Source organism: Aedes aegypti, chromosome 1 (assembly GCF_002204515.2).
Source record: "Aedes aegypti strain LVP_AGWG chromosome 1, AaegL5.0 Primary Assembly, whole genome shotgun sequence".
NCBI lineage: Eukaryota > Metazoa > Arthropoda > Insecta > Diptera > Culicidae > Aedes > Aedes aegypti.
This window is the reverse complement of record NC_035107.1, coordinates 160,332,155-160,354,684: the sequence shown is the minus strand read 5'-3', so window position 1 is coordinate 160,354,684 and position 22,530 is coordinate 160,332,155. Positions and strand designations below refer to the sequence as shown.

At 36.2% G+C, this 22,530-nt stretch overlaps 1 protein-coding gene across 1 annotated transcript in view; it reads left to right on the top strand.

The window, feature by feature from the left end:
• Positions 1-22,530, top strand: part of LOC110678898 — a 216,715-nt gene that overhangs the window by 180,563 nt on the left and 13,622 nt on the right. The window contains exon 2 of the mRNA XM_021852499.1: positions 4,127-4,528. Within this exon, the coding sequence (XP_021708191.1) occupies positions 4,127-4,528 (402 nt within the window). The remainder of the gene's footprint in view (positions 1-4,126; positions 4,529-22,530) is intronic.

Here is a 22,530-nt window from a genome sequence, read left to right as displayed (position 1 = left end):
GCGTATAATACCACAACTCATCTGGAGACTGAAAAAACTCCATTTGAGTTAGTGTTTGGAAAACATTGTAAACTGCCATCAAGTTTAAGCGATCCTCCTCCGATTCTGACACCCATTTACAATTTGGACGATTATTCAAAATTACTAAAAATAAAAATTCAAGCAACACAACAAGCAGCACACAAATCATTAACTGAAGCAAAAACAAGAAGAACTCTAAAATTAAATACAAACACAAAAGAATTACACTATGTCACTGGACAGTTATTGTTAATAAAAAATGAAACAGGGAACAAGTTTAGTACAGTATATGAGGGACCGTACCCTGTAGTAGAAGACAGAGGACCGAATGTAGCGATTCGAATAAAAGATAAGGTAGATTTAATTCATAAAAGTAGGACAAAACCTTTTATAACAAATCCATCAATTTTATAACCAATATAATACAGTAAAATATTTTTAGGACGTGTGGCGGATGAGCTCGCTACCACTTACGTTTTTAATAATACCAAACAAATATCATTCCATTTCACATAAATGAGTATCTCGAATGTTAGTTCTGTAGAGTCTTGAGAAGACTGAGCTGGAGATATGAGATATCAAAGGCGATCTACAATGGATCACATTAGTTAAACACATTTACATTTCAAATTATTAGAATTAAAAATAAACATGTATTTCAAACTAAATGTTTTACGTTTCAACCATTATAAACTAAATGTTTTAAATTTTCAACTATAAGATAAAAATTTAAAAATAAATAAATAGGGCGTGTGGCGGATACACCCCTGACTACGCCTGTGGAACGCGATCGGTAGAAGTAGAAGTCGAACGACAGAATGTTATGCTGGATAATCATAACATTCAGCCGTTGTAGAACGATGAACTACCAAATGCTTACACAGCAGAAAGTATGTGTCACGCCACTCAGTAGGTAGGCTAGCGTAAGGAAATGATTTTTGAATAAAGCAGATATATACGAACCACCGACTGGACAACATCATTCTATCCAAACTAATCCAGTCAATGCATTATATTAGGTAAGATTTTACCAATTACGAATTCTACCATAAGACATCTTTGGCAATATACTAACGATAAACTTCTGCAGTTGTAGCACGATAGTTAGTCCCTCCAAAAAGTTTTTTTTTTGGAACTTCTGCAAGTAGGAAGAAATTGATTTTTACATCAATTTGTTCGCCACAGTATCATGAAATAGGTACAAATACTTTCAGTACAAATTTTATCCTTTTTAACGTAAATTGATTTGGATTTAAAAAACGCGGATAAATATAAACAAAAAATAAATCGTAAATCTTATAAAAACCAACTAATCTTTTCAGTGAAGTAAACCGTCAAGAATTTCGCCAAAAGATTCAGAAATTCTACGTTGAATCTTGAATTTTCCGACAATAATTTAGTATATTTTTCAGATTTAATTTAAGCTGAAATTATCAAGCAAAAAATGGCTTTCCAAATCGAATATTGACATCGAGTGATTCGTAGAGTAATTTGTATAGAAATCCTTAAAAAATAGGTATTGCTGGAGTAGTTTTTGAACCTAATATGGGGAGTGGATAGATACCTTGATATTATTTCTGGAAGAATCCCTGATTTAACATTCGGAAAAAAATATGGAGGGATTTGTTAAACCTGAAAGAATACTTGGTGAAATTACTAAAGATATTTTTCGAGAAGTTCGAGAATAAATGCACAATTCTTTAGTAAATGTGTTGAAAAATGTCTTCTAAAAATCGTCAGAAGATTTGCTAAGGCAGTTTAAAGTAACAAAATCTCTAGAAAATACTTGGATGGATCTCTGGTGATTTTTTTGGAGGAATCGTAGGACGACATTCCAGAACAACAAGAATATAATTCTCCGACTTAATCACAATACAAATCACTCGTATTGAATTGTTTAAAAAAATCTTGTAAAATATTAGAAGGTATCCTTAGAGTATCCTGAATAAATCAACCCTGGAAAGTTTTTGCTATGATTTTTTCAAACAATCCTTGAAGAATTTCTAAGAGATTTGTTGAAATTTGTTTAAGGATTATGGAGAAAAATTTTAGGAAGAATCTCAAAGGCAAAGTTGGAAAAACTGTTGGTGAAGAATTCGTGGAAAGAATCCTTGCTTGATGATCTTGAAGACGTTTTAATTATTAGTTTATTATAAATGAGCAGCTAAATGATGTTTTTAACTAATAATTAGAATTTATGTGCAATAAGTACGTAGAGGACCTTCATGGAAAAATTATTCAAATTCTGAATTCTACAAGAGATTCTTTTAAGCAATTAGATACATATGCTTCGAAAATTTTTGTGTTAAGCTCAGAAAGCATAAAGAAACTTCAAGAAAAAAAATCTGTCCAATAATAACTATTAATCCCAGAAACGATTTTCAGTTGGAATCCCAGGAATAACTCAGTGAAAAAGTACGGAAACCATTCATGAAGAAATCTCCGAAATTTATGGAAGAATAACAAAGGGATATTCCTCATGTGTTCTTTGGAAGAATTCCTGATGTTTTTTAATGGACTAGACAAGAAATGAATATTTTCAATAGTGAAAATTGAAATTTACAAGTAACATTGTGCAGCGATATGAGACAAAATCAGTTTGTGGTTTGTGAAAATCGTGATTGTTGTGACCGACATTACTTCTGTAAACCAAGAGTTTGCAAGGTCCCCCCTTTGCAAAGATAACACAGCGTAACAGAAAAGTGTCTTTGGGATCGAATTATGTGTCTCTAGTAGATTTCATTTTCTCGACTTCCCTGGGCATAAAGTATCATCGTACCTGCCACACGATATACGCATGCAAAAAATGGTCATTGGCATAGTAAGCTCTCAGTTAATAACTGTGGAAGTGCTCATAAGAACACTAAGCTGAGAAGCAGGCTCTGTCCCAGTGGGGACGTAACGCCAGAAAGAAGAAGAAGTAGATTTCAGGTGGCTGAATCTAATGCCGTTATCAAAAATATTCCAGAACGTCACATTTTGAGCTACAGCTCGTCAAAGTTGTATATCACAGTAGTTTCATTGATGTTTAAATTATATTTAAAGTATGATTATTCAAACTTTTTAATGATTTTAACAACCAAAAATATAGAATAGGACAACAACTTTCGTTTAAGATATAATTTGATTTAAGTTGCACGATTAAACATAATTTAGATCGACTTTTTTCACAAGCTTGTAGTTTCCATACAAAACTCTTCGTTTCTCTGATATGGAAAAATATATTACATTTCTAAACCATCATAAAATAACTGTTAAAAATCGAACATATTAAGATCTTTGTTGATAAGCATTGTTTAACACATAATGTTGGAATTCTGTAAAATTATAGGCAAATAAATTGCCATACAAGCTGACAAACTTGCATGCAAGTTCACTAAAACCGTCAAATTCTGCATTTTCAACAGCCAATATCCAAAAACTTGACGTGCTATAATATTTTTGAAAACGTCAATGGATTACGCACCCCTTCATTAAGTAAATAGTGGTATTGTGGTTCTTGAGGCAAACTTCCGCAAAGTAATAAATTATGAAATAATATGAATAACCTGGAACTACGGTAACTTTAAAAAGCTGAAAACTAAGCTCTGTTCCAGAGAGGATAAATTATCAAAAAGAAGCACTGCTTGTAAGTCTTTATAGCCAACAATCTGTCTATTCAAGGATAAATTATTGCGCCGAATTAAGCTCGGTAATGTGACCTACCTTCGAATCAGTCATGCTGCATGCCCTGCTGTTTAGGTTAATGGATGTGACGCTATTTTTTTTTTACTTTCTCTTCATTAGGTCGCACGTTCTGTTTAGGCTGAACCATTGCATTGCCGTTAGGAGGGTTGTGTTTCTCATCCAGTAGAAAAGAAAAAAAACACCAGAGCTTACTTTTGATAATGCGAATTGACTTCAAGTATAGGCAATTAAAAGAAATCGTGGTCACCAATGGTAATTGCTCACCCATTTTCATCAATTACTGTTATAATAATTGATAGATTTATCTTATCATGCAACGTAAATTAAAACAAGTGAACCAGAAAAAAATAATTTCAATCCGTCATGCAGTTCGATTTCCCAATTACTAATTAATGTACTTTGGTCTTCTGTCTTTCAGTTTAATTTTACTGCTAATGTGTGTGCTTTCCACGTTACAAGCGGCACCCAACAATCATCGTCACAGTGACAGTAATACTGAGGTGGTGACGATCAAAGAAAACGAGAACGAAACAATCAAAACGGCAAAATCATTAACAGCTGGCAATAGGACCAAGAAATCCAACCTCAAGTCGACACCAATTACCTACATCACCACGCTAGCGGACGTCGCCCATCAGCACCATGCCAAAGCGTCTACGCCGAAGAAATACAGCGGCAAACCGATGGCGAAAGCTCGTGACGACAAAGAACTGCAGCAACACAAGACAGTCAAAGTCAAGCATCATCATTCGGAAAAGTCCAACGGCAAGTCTCTGGAGGTGCCAAAAAAGGAACCTCTGAATAATCCAGCAATGCTCAGGTAAATTGAGGGAGTCGTAAAACTACAAACAGAATAGTAAAACACTGATACTGGTGATAGGAGCCTACGATGAAATTGGGTTGATATCTGGAAATGATCACTTAACCGAACGTGAGGGTGAAGGGTAAATTGCCAATTATTACAACCAGCTCGATTATTGCACACCTCTTTTATAAACAAGATTTTTATCCCTTAGCAAGTTCATCATCGGAACCAATGGTTTTACTTTATTTTCGAATAAAAACTTACAACGGGCGGAGATCATTTGGCATAAAGAAGTTTGTCATAAAGCCATTTGCCATAATATTGATTGCAATAAAAGTAATTTCTCATAAGGTTGTTTGGAATATTGATCGTTAGTTATAGTAGACTTAGCATAAAAGCTTTTTGACATACTAATCATTGGGCATAAAGGTCCTTCATATAACAGTCGTTTGGCATAATGAGCTTAAAACCAAGGATTCCGTAAGGATTCCACTAATGATTTTTGGTATAGTGTTGAACGAATTGATACCATAAATGATTAAGGTACGCCGGGGCAAGTGAGACCCAAAAAAAATATTGGTCAGACAAATTGTCCAATTTAATTCTCTCAATCAAATATTTATCGGCGTATTTGCTGATGTTTGCACGAATAGGTAGTAAAGATTGCAAAATATTTAAAACTTTAGAAGAATGTCTGTTCAATTAGCTATAAGACTCGATTACCTCGCACTGCGGAGTAAGTGGGACACATTCAATTAAATTTGTTAACACTTCAATCGTCGCTCTGTTGTATTTTGTACAACACTACTGAAAAAACCTCGCTTTTCGTTCACAACAGCAGCGCGGTGGCAAACCGCGCGACGACTGGAAGGGTAATCATTCTCTCTGTTTGTATGTTCTGTGATATTTGTCCACCATGTTATACGAGGCATGCTTGGCTGCTCCAATGCGCCCATTTTGGCGCAAAAATCCTCGTTCATCTAATGTCGGGACCAGTTGATACAGTTTGCTCGTTCTTGGAATCGTTTGAAGATTGTCCTTCATTGCAGTCTTCTGGGTAAGCATCGCCATCTCTTCTGGAAAAAAAGTCCATTGCACTTGCCTAAAGATGACTGCCTTGGACGCCTGAAGCTCCTGTTGTTGTTACTCACCAACCATCTTGGATCCGATTTTATCCATGAAAGAGTCGTTGTACTATCAGTCCACAAGAACCGCTTCGAAAAGGAGATGGAATGATTTTCTTCAACGAATTTCAACATTCTCACACCAAGGACACATCCCTGCAGTTCTAGCCTGGGTACCGACATAGGTTTTAATGGCGCCACTTTTGCCTTCGCAGCCGCCAGTGAACAACTTCCATATCCGTCTTGATCTGTCACACAAATGTAAACGACGCAGCAATAGGCAACAGGACTCGCGTCTACAAAGATGTGTAGCTGAGCATTTTCGTAGGTCTGTTGCGTTGCCGATAAACAGTACCATCTTGGTATACCATGATTCGTATGAAGACGTGTTCTATGAACTGGATCATTTGTACCCAGTCTTTCCATCGGTTGAACTGATGGTCTGTAACTTTCTCGTCCCAGTCGATTCCTGTTTTCCACAATTCTTGGATCAGTACCTTTCCATGGATTAAGAAGGTCGCAAGCATCCCTAGGGAGGTCGAAAAGTGTCATTACAGAGCGAAGCACTTGACGTTTCGTGGGACCTGTAGAGGTTTCTATCAGTGCGCAAACCTCTTGACTCATCTGAGTCGCAAACCGTAATTCATCCGTTTTTGTTACCCACAGCAATCCCAGAACTCGTTCAGTATGCTCCTTGTTAATCAGGTTGATATTCTCATCGCCGTTAACAGCTGGCTCATTGAGATACTGTAACACTGCATCGCTGTTGGCATTCCAGTATCGAAGGATGAACCCGCCGTTGCGGTGAACTAGCCGTACATGTTCGGCGATCTGTTTAGCTTCATCCTCATCTTCAAAACTATCCAGATAATCATCGACATAATGGTTGTCGACTATGCGCTGGGCTGCCTGAGGGTACTGATACGAGTGCTCTTGGGCATTTAAGTTCTTAACAAACTGTGCTGATGCCGGAGAGCATGTGGCCCCGAAAGTAGCCACGTCCATAATATATTGCGACGGAGGCTGTTCTGTATCACAGCGAAACAGAAATCTTTGAGAATGTTTGTCTTCTGGTTTAATCAGTATTTGATGAAACATCTCTTGTATATCGGCGCTAACGACCCATCAACATTTGCTGCTGCGTCCCATATGATGCGTACCTTATTCGTTTTATAGGATTTGTTACAGCTCCCAATGGTAGAAACCAGACTCTTCTGGGATCGGCATTAGCAATTTCGTCTTCGGTTGCCACGTGAGCGTACCCTTTGTCAACATACTCCTGCACTTTCTGATGAGTTTTCAGCTTCAGACTCGAGTCTTTCTCCAAACGTTGTTCCAAACACTTCAGCCTACTGACGGCCTGGGATAGCTGTCTGGCAGTTCAAGTAATCTGTCCGCCATAACAGTCCCGTTTCGTACCGTTCGCCAACTCTACGCGTTGTATTCTGCAGAAGTTGTAGAGCACGTTGGTCTTCTGTCGTGAGAATGGGTTTCGAAGATCCAACTTCTTCAACAACAAAAAAGTTTTTCACCGTGTCTCGTTAGGTGTGCATTCACATATATGAAAACTATAGGCTTCCCGATCTCCTTCTCTTTATTGGCCGTAGACACACTACCCGAGCCTTGTCTTTGTACCTATTGGTTCACGCACATCTCCTTCCTTTATTTTCAAAGGCACGGCAAGGTGTAAGTTATCTACTCCGATCAAAATGCCAGGTGTAGCATTTTGATAGCTTCGTAACGGAAGATTTTTCAAATAATCAAAGCGCTTAAAGGTCTTATCATAGTAGAAGCTTTGCTTTGGTAAATTTAACGATTCTACCGTTTGGGTTCCAACCAGTTTGTACTTTTGTTGCTTATCCACACTAGAAATGGAAATCGACACAATCTGGGAGTTTTCTCAGTTCGGCACGTGTTGGCCGTCCAGCGTAGACAGAGCGGTGCGGGGCTCCCAATAACTTCCAACTTGGCCATTAGATCCTGCTCATCCATCGTAACAGATGACCTTTTATCAAATAATGCAAAGGTATTCACTCTTCCGGTATCACCATATAGTGTGACTGGAATTATTCTGAAGAGAATACTTGAAGTCATTCGACGGTGCGTATGATTTTCTGCTAGTTGTGTAGAAATAGCATTCGATGGCCGTTGAACCGAATGCAGGAGCGGATGATGTTTATGTTGGCATCCATCGGTTCCACAGCGTGTATTCATCCGGCACGAGCGTCGATCATACCTGAACAGACAGTTCTGACAGACTCCTAATGAGCGTATTTTTTGCCATCGGTTATCTACGCTAAGCGATTTGAATTCAAGACATTCTCGAATACGATGACTTAATTTGCTGCAGTTGACACATTCGATCTTATCGGTCGGTTTCGAAACTGGTACTTCAAATGTTCCTTCACGGCCCGAAGTGTGTGAATTGAGAAAATGTTTCTGCTTCATCCTCTCTCATTCGTGCTCTTTCCCGATAAACCGCCTTTCCTCCGATTCAAACGAAAGCATTCTTGGAGCGTCCTTGACGACTTGTTGCATGTAATTGCAGAAAGTACGCAAATCCACGTTATTGACACCCAGTGATGGCATTTTCCTCAGTGTGAGGGAGAGCGGTGCGTTTTGTTACACGCACTCTTGATTTCAGAGTGAGAGCACACTCTCAAGTTAATATTCACCACTGCTGATATGGTGAGCGCACTGACTAAGGGAGAAGAGATGATCACTTGTATCACTCAATACTAGCATGCACTAGGGTGTAATTAAAGAGCACCGACGATTCTCTACGGTGAGCGTATTTTGTTCACCACAGTGAGCACCGAGGTGAGCACTGCAGAGCGAGCTCTACCTTTTGCACTGGAGTGTTCACTGATGTGATGGATTTAAAACGTCATTGGAATGATTAGATACCTATTATATTTTTAAATATTGAATGGGTGTTATGATATAGATGCATGTACATGCGTACATTATCTAAAACACCCCCGAAAGTGTTGTACATCGATAGAGTCTCTCTCTTTAGCGATGCAGTATTTAGGGTCCATTCACAAATATCATAATGCTGAAGGGGGTGGGTGGGTGGCCTTAAGATGTTACAGCTCATACAAAATTTAAAACATACTCATACAAAATGCGTTACGAGGGGGTGGGTGGGTGTCAAAATGATCATTTTTGGCGTTATGAAATTTGTGAATAAACCCTTATGGCAGCGCGCGGCACCGGAAGTTTAGATATTTGCGGACACGCAGCCGTCTCCTAAGATATGGAACAATCGAAGTTTTGCTCACTTTTAAGTAAAATCTTTATGGGAGATGTCTTATCATTCACCGCAAGAAATTTGGGAAAAATGCGGATAAGTCAATGTTAATAGCATCGTGTTTTGTTGTTATCCTTCCGGTTGTCGCGCAGTAGGTTGAAGCTCCACCGCGTCTATGCTGTTTAAGCGAGCTTTACCACATGCATTGTACCAGAACCGCGGCCACGTTCGAAACCATGGGTAGGACAAATGTTAGAAAATAATTTGAGCACATGGAGCTAAGATAAAATTTAATCCCATGGAATCCTAGACTGGAAATTGAAAGTTACTTTATTTGAGGGGCGCAAACGCAAAGGGAAGTTAGTGATATTTTGGTCGGATTTTAGGTGAGTTGAGGAAATCTACTATTTCCAAGCGTTCTAACGATATTTTCATGTGATTTTTCCGCTCAACAGAAAAATAATATAATTTAGAAGACAGGGCTAGTGGCAAGTGAGTACATGAAAAAAGACCCTTAAACGGACCAAAACCGAGACTGAAGTGATACCAAATAGGATCCAAGAAAATCAAACGAAACCTAATAGGAGTCAAGAGATAAGAGTTTAATTCTTCTTAGCATCAGAGCAGGCATTTCTCTTAGATCTAAGATTTTTTTGAGAATTCCTTGTGACGATAAGTATTACTGGATGTGTTTTTTTTTACATAATTTTCTCTAAAAATTCATCACAAAATTTATTCAAGTATTCGTGTTAAGTTATTACTCCAGAAATTTTTAAAGGCGTTCTTTAAGTAATTTTTGCCCGAGGAATTTCTCCGATAATTTTCCTAAAGAATTTTGTTTAGGCTTCCAAAAGATTTATACTTGGATTTTCCCAAGGAGGGCCACAGAAATTAAATTTCTCCGAAAATATTTTCAGAAATAATCTGAATTTCTCAAAAAAATCTTTTAAAAAATTTTCAAGAGTGTGTGTTAGTGTAAGTGTCTAGTATTAACTGGTGTGAAAACTTTTATCTTGAAGATTGCATGGGATTTTTTTGAGAAACTTTTTGAAAATGTTTGGAGTAACTGCAGGAGTGATATTTGGGTGAAATGCTCGAAAAGTTCCTAGAAAAAATAGATTTGTTAGAAGAAATCTCAATGAATTGTGGGTTTCCTGGGGGGAAACATAGATGAATTCTTGAAAGAATCCACATGAACAAGCAGAGGATTTCTTGCAGAGTTTCTAGAAAAAGCTAGTTTTTTTTAAACTCTGGAATAAATCTTTGTGCATTTCCTCAGAAGGAATTCTGTAAAAATCTGTAGAGCAAGAACTGGGAGAATTAGTGAAAAAATATCTAGAGGAAAATTAAAGTAATTCCAACTTTTAAACTTTTTAAGTCAATACCAACTTTATCCTTTTTAAACTTTTTAAATCAATTTTAGTAAACAAATTTGACAACAATAAATTAAACTGCTTGCCTTTACAACCCGTGAGGTTGTTCTTATTCGCTCAACTAATTCTTAATAACAAATGGATCAACAGCAAAATTTACGTGAATTTGTGAAGTTTATTTATCTTTGTACGGAAGTAACACGAATAATTACCAAATGGATTTATAAATGATGCCACAAAATATCGATAGGAATTTAATCAAATCATTTCTAGAAATTACCTAATAACTTCTTCCAGTAATTTTCACGGCAATCCTGAATCAGCCAAAAGCTTCTAGAGAGTGGGCTGCGAGAATTTTACTTGAATTGCTCTGAAAATCATCAAGAGATTCAGCAATGCTTTGAAGGATTACATCAAGAGTAATCGAACGTTCAGAAATTGCTAGCACTGTCACACTCGTGATGTGTATAACACGATGCGACTGGTATTAGAACATTCCATTACTACCATGCCCACACAGTTACGGATCACCCACAGTGACGGATCACTTTGGCATTCAACACCGGATAACTCGCTCAAAACATAAACGTTAACGTAAAACATATTTTTCCCATGTTATACTATTTTTCTTCTACCATTTGTAATGTTAAGCACAACATTCAACCGCTAAATAACGGTGTATTTGACAAATATTTAGTTGGTACCACACAGCTTTCATTATATGGTCGTTTTCTGTAAGAAGTGCCGTCAGCATTCATAAGCTTCCACAGGTGGTAAATTCAAATGTTATAGCATAAAACATGCTCGTTCGCTTTGATTTAGTATGAATTCATGTTTGGAAAACATTTTTCTTGATTGTTGATTCTAAATACCGAATATTAGCACTTCTAACTAGTGATCCATAATATGGACCAGGAAATGATTGTTTACCACGGTTATGGATCACTTCCAAAGAATGTAGATTTCTGCCATTCTAAGCATTGGATTCTGCACTTTCGGATAATAGCACTAAGGATAAAACTAATAAAACATCAAGGTTTGTAAATTTCATTTTTTAGCCGACAAAAATGGGTGGGAAACTTGGTGTGGAGCGAAAACAGTTCATGTCTCAGTTACTTCAATGCAATATTACACAAAAAAGGGCATTTTACCCTTGTTTCCATCTCTAACACTGCTATTTTTTGCAGTAATATGTGACACATAGTTAACTTTCGCCAAATTATGCAATACAGATGCATTGAGTTGAAAATCTTTTGATTTTGCGCACTGATCCGTAATATGTCACAATTTGATCCATAATATGAAAATTGATCCGTAATATGGTTTTCAGAAACCAATAGAATTTTTAGTTTTTATGCAATGCTATGTAAATATTACACTCAAAACAGTTTACTAACCAAAGTTACAATTTGAAACAATTCAATTCGTGCTTTTAAATTACAATTTTACGTTTTTCCATGTCGTTTTATTGAATTTTATAGGTTGGACTCCACATTATTTGATCCATAACTGTGGGGTCATGGTATATCCAAAGATTTTCAATAATTTTTCGATTATTCTCTAAGGATTTTCCAGAAACTTCTCAAGAATTACTTCGAGGAATGCTCAAGGTAAGTTGTCACAGAACACATACAGGATTGGCCGTAAATGTTTTTAGGAAACTATTCATTGATTATAAATTCCATAGAGGATTTCTCTATTTATGTTTAACTGGCTAAAAACGTTTCTTGTAGTAATTATTTTAGTTAGTTTCCCAGGGTTTTCACTATAGATATTGTCAATTCTCACGAGAATACAATGAAAAACCATATCGTTTCTTCTATCCTCTAAAAGAATGAATACGACATTGATCGAATTTGTATGTATATTGGACAGATGATGAAGAGTTTAATTTATTTTTCATGCTTTCTGCTGATCTGTTTTTTTTTTTGTTGTTGAATCGTGGGTAGGACAACCCGTTGACTACCCAAGTATTTTTGTACGTAGTACATGTCCTACCTGTCCTACCCGCTTCCCGCGCCACTGCATTGTACAAAATACAACATCGCAACTACTGAAGTGTTACTACTTACAGTAGACGATTTAATGCCCGCCAAATCTTCGGCACATTCCAAGCTATTATAATTATAGTTCCTTGTACGAAAGTTGAGCCAAATAAAAATAACATGAAAAATCAAATCTCGCGTTCAGTATCATAAGGGCGTATATACAGTTTTGGCGGGAAATGAGATTTCGTTATATTTGAATTCTATAGGTCCGAAACTATAACCCTACCAAAAATTATTACTTAAAACATTCTAGAAATATCATATTTTCAAAAAAAAATTTTGACGTAACTACAAAACTGCAATGGGAACAAAGATATGTCAGGCGTAACTTTTCTGGTCATCTTCTGTTGAAGTTGCGCCAACAGTGATACTGTTTCGTGTTTTACAAAATGGCTAACAGAAAATATTTGCTGCACCGTATTATTTCTTCATTTTACACAAGATATGCGAGTGATGTTAAAATAACAGTTTTCAGTAAATTTGTGTTACCATCATTGAACACAGCACAGCAGATTCTCGTACAGGCAATGTTGTAGGAACAGAAAAGGACTACTAGGAACCAGTGTACAATATAATTCGAACAAGTTCTAGTTGAAAATTAACTACCTTTCCCTATATCTTAGCCGTAAGCGATACATGAACACCAAAATGATATTATAGAAAAAAGGGGTGTTCTATTAATTGTAAATTTGTCCAAAGTGTACGTACTAGAGAAGCTGGTTCAATTCCAGTAGGTATGAAATTTTAACAAAACATTATTAGAGACTCTCAGAGTCTGTTTAGTGTTATAAAAATTGTAAATTTATCAAGAACTAATGATTTTGCTTCGTGGCGTAACTTTTGCCAATGCGACACACCGGCGTAACTACAATTTATCTCATTTTCCAGCATATTTTACGTGCACTCCATATGGCACCGGATACTCTAATGTCGTGATAGTATTTGTACAAATTTTCAGTTAAATTCACTTTGAAACAAAAATTACGTCAATTTTTTGTTTGCTCAAAACTTCAATGTCTCGGTTTCTTCGAAACTGCAGTTACGCCCTTATGATACTGAACGCGAGAAATCAATGTTCTAATGTGAAATGTTTATTAGATATCTTTGCAAGTTTCTCGGCATTGTTACCAGAATAATAAATCTGAGATTATTGTTGAGAATTTTTCCGCTGTATTTTAGTATCAATATTACCAATGTTAAAAGGTATGCTCCAATACCAGACAACATAATGAAGCTTCTCGAAGTAAATGTACCAAGATAATATGAACTTGTACCTCTTTGAATGTTTCCAGGAAAAAGAATTTTAAACATTTACAGTTGTGTTCAGAATAATAGTAGTGTTGTAACATTGTTTCCCTATGACTACAAATATTATCAATTTCATGATCACAAAATATTTTTTTTACAGTATTGATTAAGAAGTTAAGCACAGTGAAATAGCTCAAAATACAAGTAGTTTTAACAATAATAATATTTGCAGTATTATGAGTTATTGAATTTTTCTTTACTCATCGTTTAAACAATTTTCACCCTAACTTTACACTTATAAACAAACCAATTTTTATAAAAATGTTGCTGAACAGAAATTTACAAAAAGGAACTATTATTTTGAGTATTTCACCTGGTGCCTAACTTTTTTATCACTACGATGATTTTTTTTTAAATTTTGTGATAATGTAATTGAGAATGTTTGAAGTTTTTCGTCAAAAATTTATACCGATCACTCATAGGAAAACTTGGTTACAACATGCCAAAATAGAGCATTTTGTTTGAAAATTGACTTTCACTACTATAATTCTGAACACAACTTTTAATAATCAAACATAATACCCATGTAATATTCAAACATTTGAACTACGATCATCCTTTGTTATGCTTCTAAGATCAAAAATACGATTAATAAAAGTTCCATGTCAGGACTGCCGAACGTACGGCCCGCGACGTCATTTTGTACGGCCCGTGAAGAGTTTAAAGATTCTTCTCATAGCTGTCCCGTTGTTTGTTCTATTTATTTAATGTTAAAAAACTCTCTGTCTCTGAATGATGAAAATGAGGGGCCCAAACGCAATTGTAAAGGGTGTTAGTGGCATTTTGATCGATTTTGATTTAGGTTACTGTTTTCAAGCTTTTTTGCGGTATTTTAGATGATTTTTCCGTTAAACAGAAAAAACAACATAATTCGTAGATTTGATTTTTGGCTCTCATAAAATTTGTATGGAATGAGAAATTGCTGCAAACACTTAAAACTCGTTTTTCTTAAAAACAAACTTTTATCACTTCCACCCCTTTGCTTATAAATCCCTCAAATGATAGAATTTCAAATTTTGAATTTAATCAATTTGAAGTTCATAATGAGAAACCATACTTTTCAAATAATTTTATGAAGATTGTAAGAACACTCATGTCATGTTTTTTTCTTCGATATTTGATGAGAAAAAGTGATTTTCAGTCAAACTTAACTATCTCGCGTATCCTACAATTCTTACAGAATCCTGGATTATTCCTAAATGTCACTTAGGCTTCTCACATATCTCTCTGCAGAATCATCAAATAATATTGGGTTGAATTGTGACATTTTTATAGTAAGTATCTTATAACATTGCCTTAAATGTTATATTGGAATCATGTCCAAGATTCCAATATAAAAATTTAAGGCAATTTTTTAACGATTCCTGGACGAAATTCTGCAAAGTCTTGAATACAACTGCTTTGTAAAATTTTTATAGAAAATGAGACGGATTCTCACTGGAGGATACTCAAAAACGATTGATCTTATCATTTTTTTCCAACAGAAATTTTATTTTTCTTAATCGTTTAACAAATATGTTGGAAATGCTTTGGTCCGCCGCGAAAAATTATTTCTGAAATCTTGCCCACGGTTCAAACATTATTAGGCAGAACTGCTCTATGTGTACAAAACTGGAGGCCATATTCGTACATTCCAGTTCAGACGAGTTCGTTTGGTGCTTTCTATAATTTCGATAATTTAGATAAAACAAGTAGATATATATTTCCACGCAATGATCATCAGATAGCTAATCACATAGGCTACCACTCTGCCATTTAGTCACTCTTGAATGACACGGAAATAAGCCAACATTGAGCGAAGAAACTCCCCTTTCGGTAAATGCAACGCACCTTGCGTTTGGGAACAAAACAGGTTACACGTTGCAGTTTCCGTACTTCACATTAACGCGAAATATTGTTCGCGCCCAGCAGGGAATTTACATATCACCAAGCATAGAATAGTGCGCTCACCAGCCATGCCATGCACTGCAGTGCCGCACTGGCGTGGATAACACTGGTGAGTTCGCCGGAGTGAGAGATCTAGAGCGCGCGCAAAATTCATTTCACCAGTGTGGTGAGTTTCTGATTTCTCTTTGCTCTCACCACACTCGAACTCGCGCGCTCTTGAATGCGTGGTTCACCACAGTGAGTGTATGTATTTTCTCGTATGTGGAGCGACTGGATGCTCCTCAGTGAGACAGATTCACTTACACGCTAGTGCTACACACTGGTGAAATGCCATCACTGTTGACACCACGTCGGAATCCGGTCCACACCATCTTTTAATCCGACGGCAGCTTGGCTACCAACTCCTGTATAGGCCAGGAGAAGTGGATGAACTTGTCATTCATTTTTCTGTCAAATCTCATACAAAATCTACTTTTTCTTTGACAGAAATTCACTCTAGGTGAACCACTTCCCCTGGCCTATTAGCGTAGGGTTTGCTAGATGACTGAGTTCATTCGCAGCCTCGATGTGATCGCACAACGCTTGTATAGCTGTTCCATATTCAACGAGTCCCTCTAATCAATCGGCCCATGGCGCAGGAATCGATCGCACCTTCTTAAGAAGTGCGTTAATAAGAAGCTCCGGGTGACCGTAGTAGCGCATTTGCAAAGCATCGATGACTTGATGTACGCTTGATGGTATCACTAGGCGGCTCCTTACGCTCTTCAGCGTACTCCCTTTTAAACACCTCTGCAAACGTATTATATTTTCTCCATCGGAATAGCCGCATGCTGCCGTCGTATAATTGTAACTGGAGATAAAAATGAGCCATTCTGCTGGGTTCCTGATGAATACGGGAAGATCTCTGGCCAGCGATTGTCGCGCTGCAAGCTGCTGGGCGGTAGGTCCTAGTTATGGCTCAACATGGGTGACTCTAGGGGGAATGACGGGGTGAAGCTCTTGACGTGTCGAGTGAGATCGGTTCATATTGGGAACACGATCGTACGGATTCGAGTATGTGCCAACTTGCAGAGACTCAAAGTGGGAGGAGGATTTTTGGTATTGTTAGCGGGAGGACTGATATCGAAAAAAACTAGTGCTGTTTTTAATTAGAGTGTAGGAAATGGCCGGACGTTTACCTGTTTGATCCATTTGACGTGGATGGGGAGGACTCCTGTACTTGGACCTGGCTGCATCGTTGGTGGAAGAGTCAACGGTGGAGGCTGCGGTTTTGTCTGCTGGTTGACATGGAAGCCTTTTTCCATACGCCTCATGCTGGTCTCCAGTTGAGCTCGAAGTTCTGCTACGTCTGTGTGAGTCGGCATCCGGTCGGTTGATGTGGCGATGGCCAAAGATGCTGCCGGGACTTGCTTAGTAGCGTCAGGACGCTCCGGGTGAAGCTGTTGGTTACCTAGGTCCGTTGGAGTGGCAGCTTGTTGAGATAAACCTCCAACTGCGCCTTTTTCTTTATCGTCAATGGTGTGATTCACCCAGTCTTTCATCCGTTGCGTATTTGCTTCCTGATCTATGTTACTCGATCGATCCTTCGTCTTTTCTGTCGTTGCCGCTTTATTCAACAGTTCCTGTTGTTGATCCAGAAATTTCATTTGCAATAACAGGTTCGCTCATTTTAACTCGATCTCTTGCTGCTGCTTCAAACGTTCAAGCTCTCGAGTAAGAGATGAACCGGTTTTGATGGAGTGCCCACTTTTTCCAGATATGCTGGGAGCGGCGCGGCATTTAGCACACACCCACACGCGTTCGCTCACTGATGCATCGACGCCGGCACATGAAAAGTGACACCAGGCATCACAGGCGTCACACTGAACGAAGTTGCCGGTTACATCGAGCCTATTGCAGGTTATACAGCTTACTTCATCAACCTGAGGAGGTTGTAGATCCAGCGACTTGGGCATATTCAATTATTTGAAGAATTGTTGCGGTAATAAAAACCCTTGCACTAAGGTTCGACAGCTATATTTGTTCAGCTTCAAAGCTATAAATAATCATAGTTCTAGGGATCATACTGCCTGAATCGCAAGTCAGTCCCATCTGCATTTTCGTCAAAATTGAGTTCAGTTTTCGACATATCTTCTAATGCTTTTTCTGCTGCACTAATGAGTTAATATGATTTGTTCGGAAAATTTAGGGGAAAAAACAGCAAGTCAAATTGTCCCATAATGAAAAGTAACCGCATATCAGTCTCACTACAGATTTCCGCACAGTGTAACACAAAAATGAACCTTGTTTTGATCATCTTTATATTTTTCTCGGAAAAATATCGTAGTGAAAAGCAAATTGTGAAAGTTTCATTAAGATTTGAACATGTTCCAATCCTCCTTTTTACAGTTGGGACTGACTTGCGATTCACAGCAGCATAGCAGTAATAGATTTTACAGGGCAACTTACAATTTAGTGCTTTTAAGTTCAAAATAGGGTTAGGGTATAACAAATTTCCGCATATATCTTTGAACCTATCAATAGGTCATAATAATATGTAATTACTAATGAAGAGATATTCGAATTCAATTGTAATACTTTTGATTAGGTGAAGGTATTAATAAACGAATATTATTGAATAAATTTCCTGCTAACAATAGAGGATCACTTTTATGCAGCTTTCTCGATTACACTTTAATCCCGTTGACGACAAACGCTGATCGGTGACAGCCGAACAATGGATTTGTCTATAACGGGTGTCATTACATCATCCGCTATTGGTCTTCACCCTTTCGGTATTGATCATTGCTGAACAATATATCAAAGTATTTTTGCTGGACACATATTTGATGTAATTAGGATATCAATCATAGCATATGTAATATTTTTAGCAGAAAAGTTTCTTTGGTTTCAATACACAGTGGTTACACTAGCAGATTTACGCGGAAAGATGCATTTTGTAACAGTTTGTACAGAGAACGAAACATTAGACAAAAATTGTTGCCTACAAATTTGATTTTATAAGTTAGGTCCTTAATTTGGTGTTGTTCAAACCACCCTTATGGTCCACGTTTTCGTATAAATTGTCTAACTTTCTTATTAGTAGAAATTATGGTACACCAAAACACTTGCATTTACGGGAATGACTTGAGGACCCATAAATTTAACAAGAAACCTCGTCATCCCGTAGGGCTCAAATAGTAACGTTACAAATGTAAATTTATGTTCAGTGATTTGTCTACTTGTGTAAATTATCTTAATTTATTAATTTTTGTAACATATTCAATGCACTTTTGCAAATTTCGTTGAATACACAGAAAATGCATACTTTTAATACAGTATTTGTAATGTAATCTTACTATTACTGTATGAATACCTTACATTTTCTGTTTAGACAACGATGTTATACAATTTTTATATTAGGTCTCATTTTGGTTTTGGTTTGGTTATACAATTTTTATATTAGGTCTCATTTTGGGTTTATACATGCTTCAGCTAAACTATAAACCATTCAATTTCAAGAAAATTTAGTTCTTAAATAAACGAATTTAAAGCTTTACATAGGGTGGTTGAGTCAGAGATTTACGAACAATTCTATTACTGGAAGACACAACTGCTTAAATAATCTGAAGTTTTCCCTGCTTTCATATTTTGCTGCTCTTTAAAATCATAATGTTATAATTGTTATCGGCATTGTAGCTGTAAATGTTTTCATCAGAAATTTTCCTTATAACTAGCTTTTTAATGAGTATGTGGATTCTATAATGGAGTCCTGAAATGTTCTAAGGCAGACTTGTCTAACTTGTTTGGCTATTGTTCGACAAGTAAGTTGCAAAACTAATCTGTCATAAGCAAATTTTACCTCAGGTCAAAATTTGGTAATTATTTCTGACTGATTCATTCAGAAAAAATCGAATTTATATCAAACTCTTTGTAAGCTTGTTATCAATTGAAAATCAGCCAAAAATGTTGGCTGAGAAGGCGAAAGAAATATTCTCACAACACTAAATGCATACTTTTTCCAGATGTAATTCACTCACGAAAACAAATTGCTCTTTGATTGATCGTCTCAAAAATAACTGACAATTCAGAAGAATGACAACAGTAATCAAATTGTCTGCTTGTATATCTTGCGACTGTTTCATTTTTAAATTTACGAATGCGGGAAATAGTCATATTTGACACCCACCCACCCATGTGGAACGGTTTGTGCATGCGTATTGCAGGTTTTTTTATGATCCGAAATATCTCAAGGACACCCATAAGTTATTTTATGCCGAACGTCCATTATGATCAACGTATTTTATGCCTTACATCTGTTATGCACAATGTCTTTATGCCTATCGTCCATTATGTCTAACATTCTTATGACTTACGTCTTTATGCCCAATGGGGTATACTCGCTTTAGCAAGTCTGACTTATAGAGAAATGATATCAAAATACATATTAAACGTGAGCAGCGTTAAATAATACTCAAAACTTGAGTTTCCTGGTTTTAACTGGTTTACGACACGTTAAACGTGCCGCAATTCTCCATACAAGTTGAAAATGGATTTAAAAACTATAACTGTTGCACAGTTAACATGCTAGTAAAACAATAATATTTTTTGTGCCATTTCTTGGCATTATTATCTCAACTTTCAAGAAGAATACTCTCTTGAAAATTTACCACAAATTTGCTACGTCTGAAGGTACACTTGCCCTTGAGTACCTTATATGTTTTTCCCACAATTCAGTGCCCCTGAATAAACTAATGTGGGTCATGCTCATTTGGCTATGCTGTTTTTTCAATAATAATTGGCATAGCAACATGTCACATTTCAATCACAAATTCAACCTTATTTCTAAGAGTTGTTGTTCTTAAATTCACATTTCCATTTCTACTCTTTGTTTATCTATTTTTTAATATGGGCTACTAACACTGCTTAAAACTTTTGTTCCTTTTAACCTATAGTTATGCAGTATTGATATTCGCGTCAGAAAGCAATGGATTGTGCCTTTCGTTTAGGACCAGCTTGGAGTTCCCGGAATTCACCCAAACTTCCATAGTAGCTTCAGAGGGTCCACTTGAACAAACTTTTCGGGGTGTAACCTCAGATTTTTAAAAGTTGATTTTTCCCATATAAAAGTGGGCCACTTTATTGTAGCTGCATGCATTTGGTAGCTTCGAAGGGAGCAAAGTCATACTTAAGTTTTTTGGGTTAAATCGTGTTATTAGTTTATCACAAGGTATCAAGCATTAACCCGTTAACGCCCAAGGTATCCGACAATTGTGCTTAAGATTGTTATCAATAGTGAGATTACCATAAAATAAACACAGTTTTAGGAAAAAAAATTAAAGTCTACGGTGAGGATTCAAAAAAATCTTAAAAGTGTGTCGCCGATTTCTGATAGCTCCAAAGAATTATTTTGCATTTTATTAAGACAAAATTAATGCTAGTTGATCCTTTAGAAACAATAAGCGTTGTAAAAAATATTTTCGGTTGGAAACGTTCAACTCTTTTACTACCACGTGAGTGAAAACTTACGCTTACAACAAAGGGTCCAGAAAAAGTTAGAAGTCCAACTTTGACAATGCATATCTCCGTCGTTTTTAAAGCGATTTTCAAAATTTTTGCTGCAATGGAATTAGACACTTTTTGAGATCAATTTTCATTTGAAATTTATTTAAGAAGATAGTATACCCAAAGTTTTTTAAACAAAGTTTTCTTCTTAGTGTTATCTGGAACGGATTTGTGGCACAAATTAAGCAATATTTGAGGTGATAAATTATCGTTTCCTTGGTGAAAACAAATTCCGAAACCACAATTCACATGTTTGGGTTGAAAGATAATTTTTTGATTACACTCAAAATTTGTTTTAGTTCTAAAGCCTCGAAAAAATCTGTTTTTGAATCTTTTTACCTGTAAATCAAAATTCGACCCTGTGACATGTAGTTTTTTCTACATGAATTTGATAGTAGAAGACCAGTAAATATTTTTGGGCAGACATAAAAAAATTTGAATACACTTAAAATATCTTTTAATTAAAAAAATAACGAAAAATTTAATTTTTCAACACTGTTTACCTATAAAGCAAAATTCGAAGCAATAACTGATGGATTTCGAGACTTAAACATGACTATTTCTATTGAATACATTTGTGCATAAATGTATTTTTTTGATTACAATCTAAATTGATTTCATTTTTGAAAATTACGAAAATCCCATTTTTCAAACTATTTGCCAATATGTCAAAATTTAATGCGATAACATATTGTTTTGTCGCTATAAATTTGATTATAGAAGTCTTATGAACATGTTTGCCCGAAAATAAAATTTTTGAGGCATTTAAAACTTATTTTACTTCAAAAACTACGAAAAGCCCTTTTAAAACTTTTTGCCTACAAATCAGAAATTAAAAACAATTTACCATGTTCCCCGACAAACAATCTGGAGAATGTTCGAAGCTGTTTTACTTTCTTTTCTTGGCGAATAATGAAATCGTATTTGTATTTTTTTCATAGATTGTGTGTTAGTTTGTAACTGGTGATAAATGTTAAACTAGAATGAGTATAAAGTGATATATAATTGGGATCTGTTTTTCCTTTTGATGTCATCCAATTAAATAAATAAAACAAAGACAACTTCATATCAATCAGCTTAGTTTCTGATTGTAAATAGAAAGTTTTTTTATACTTAGATTTAAATTAATAAAATTATGAAAAAAGCATTGTCTTACTAATAGGGTCCTAAGGCCCTGTCAAAATTATAGTGCCAAACGCTTAAATTTAGGCCAAAAACACATGTTTACTCAATTTTTTAATGTTTTCCGTTTGTTTAAGTCCAAAATAACATTTTTTATGTTTTTCTTAATATTTTGTCACACCCCTTGGCTTAAACTCAAATTTTGGGTGTATTTTGTTTTCCGTGTCCCTTCCGAAATGTCAGATAGGAACAACTCCAGTGATAATACTATAACCCCTGTGGTGTTTTTGTCGACTCATTGTTGGACCCAATTTTTAAATTAAAGTTTAAATATGATATAGTCGTTATTTGAGCGGGA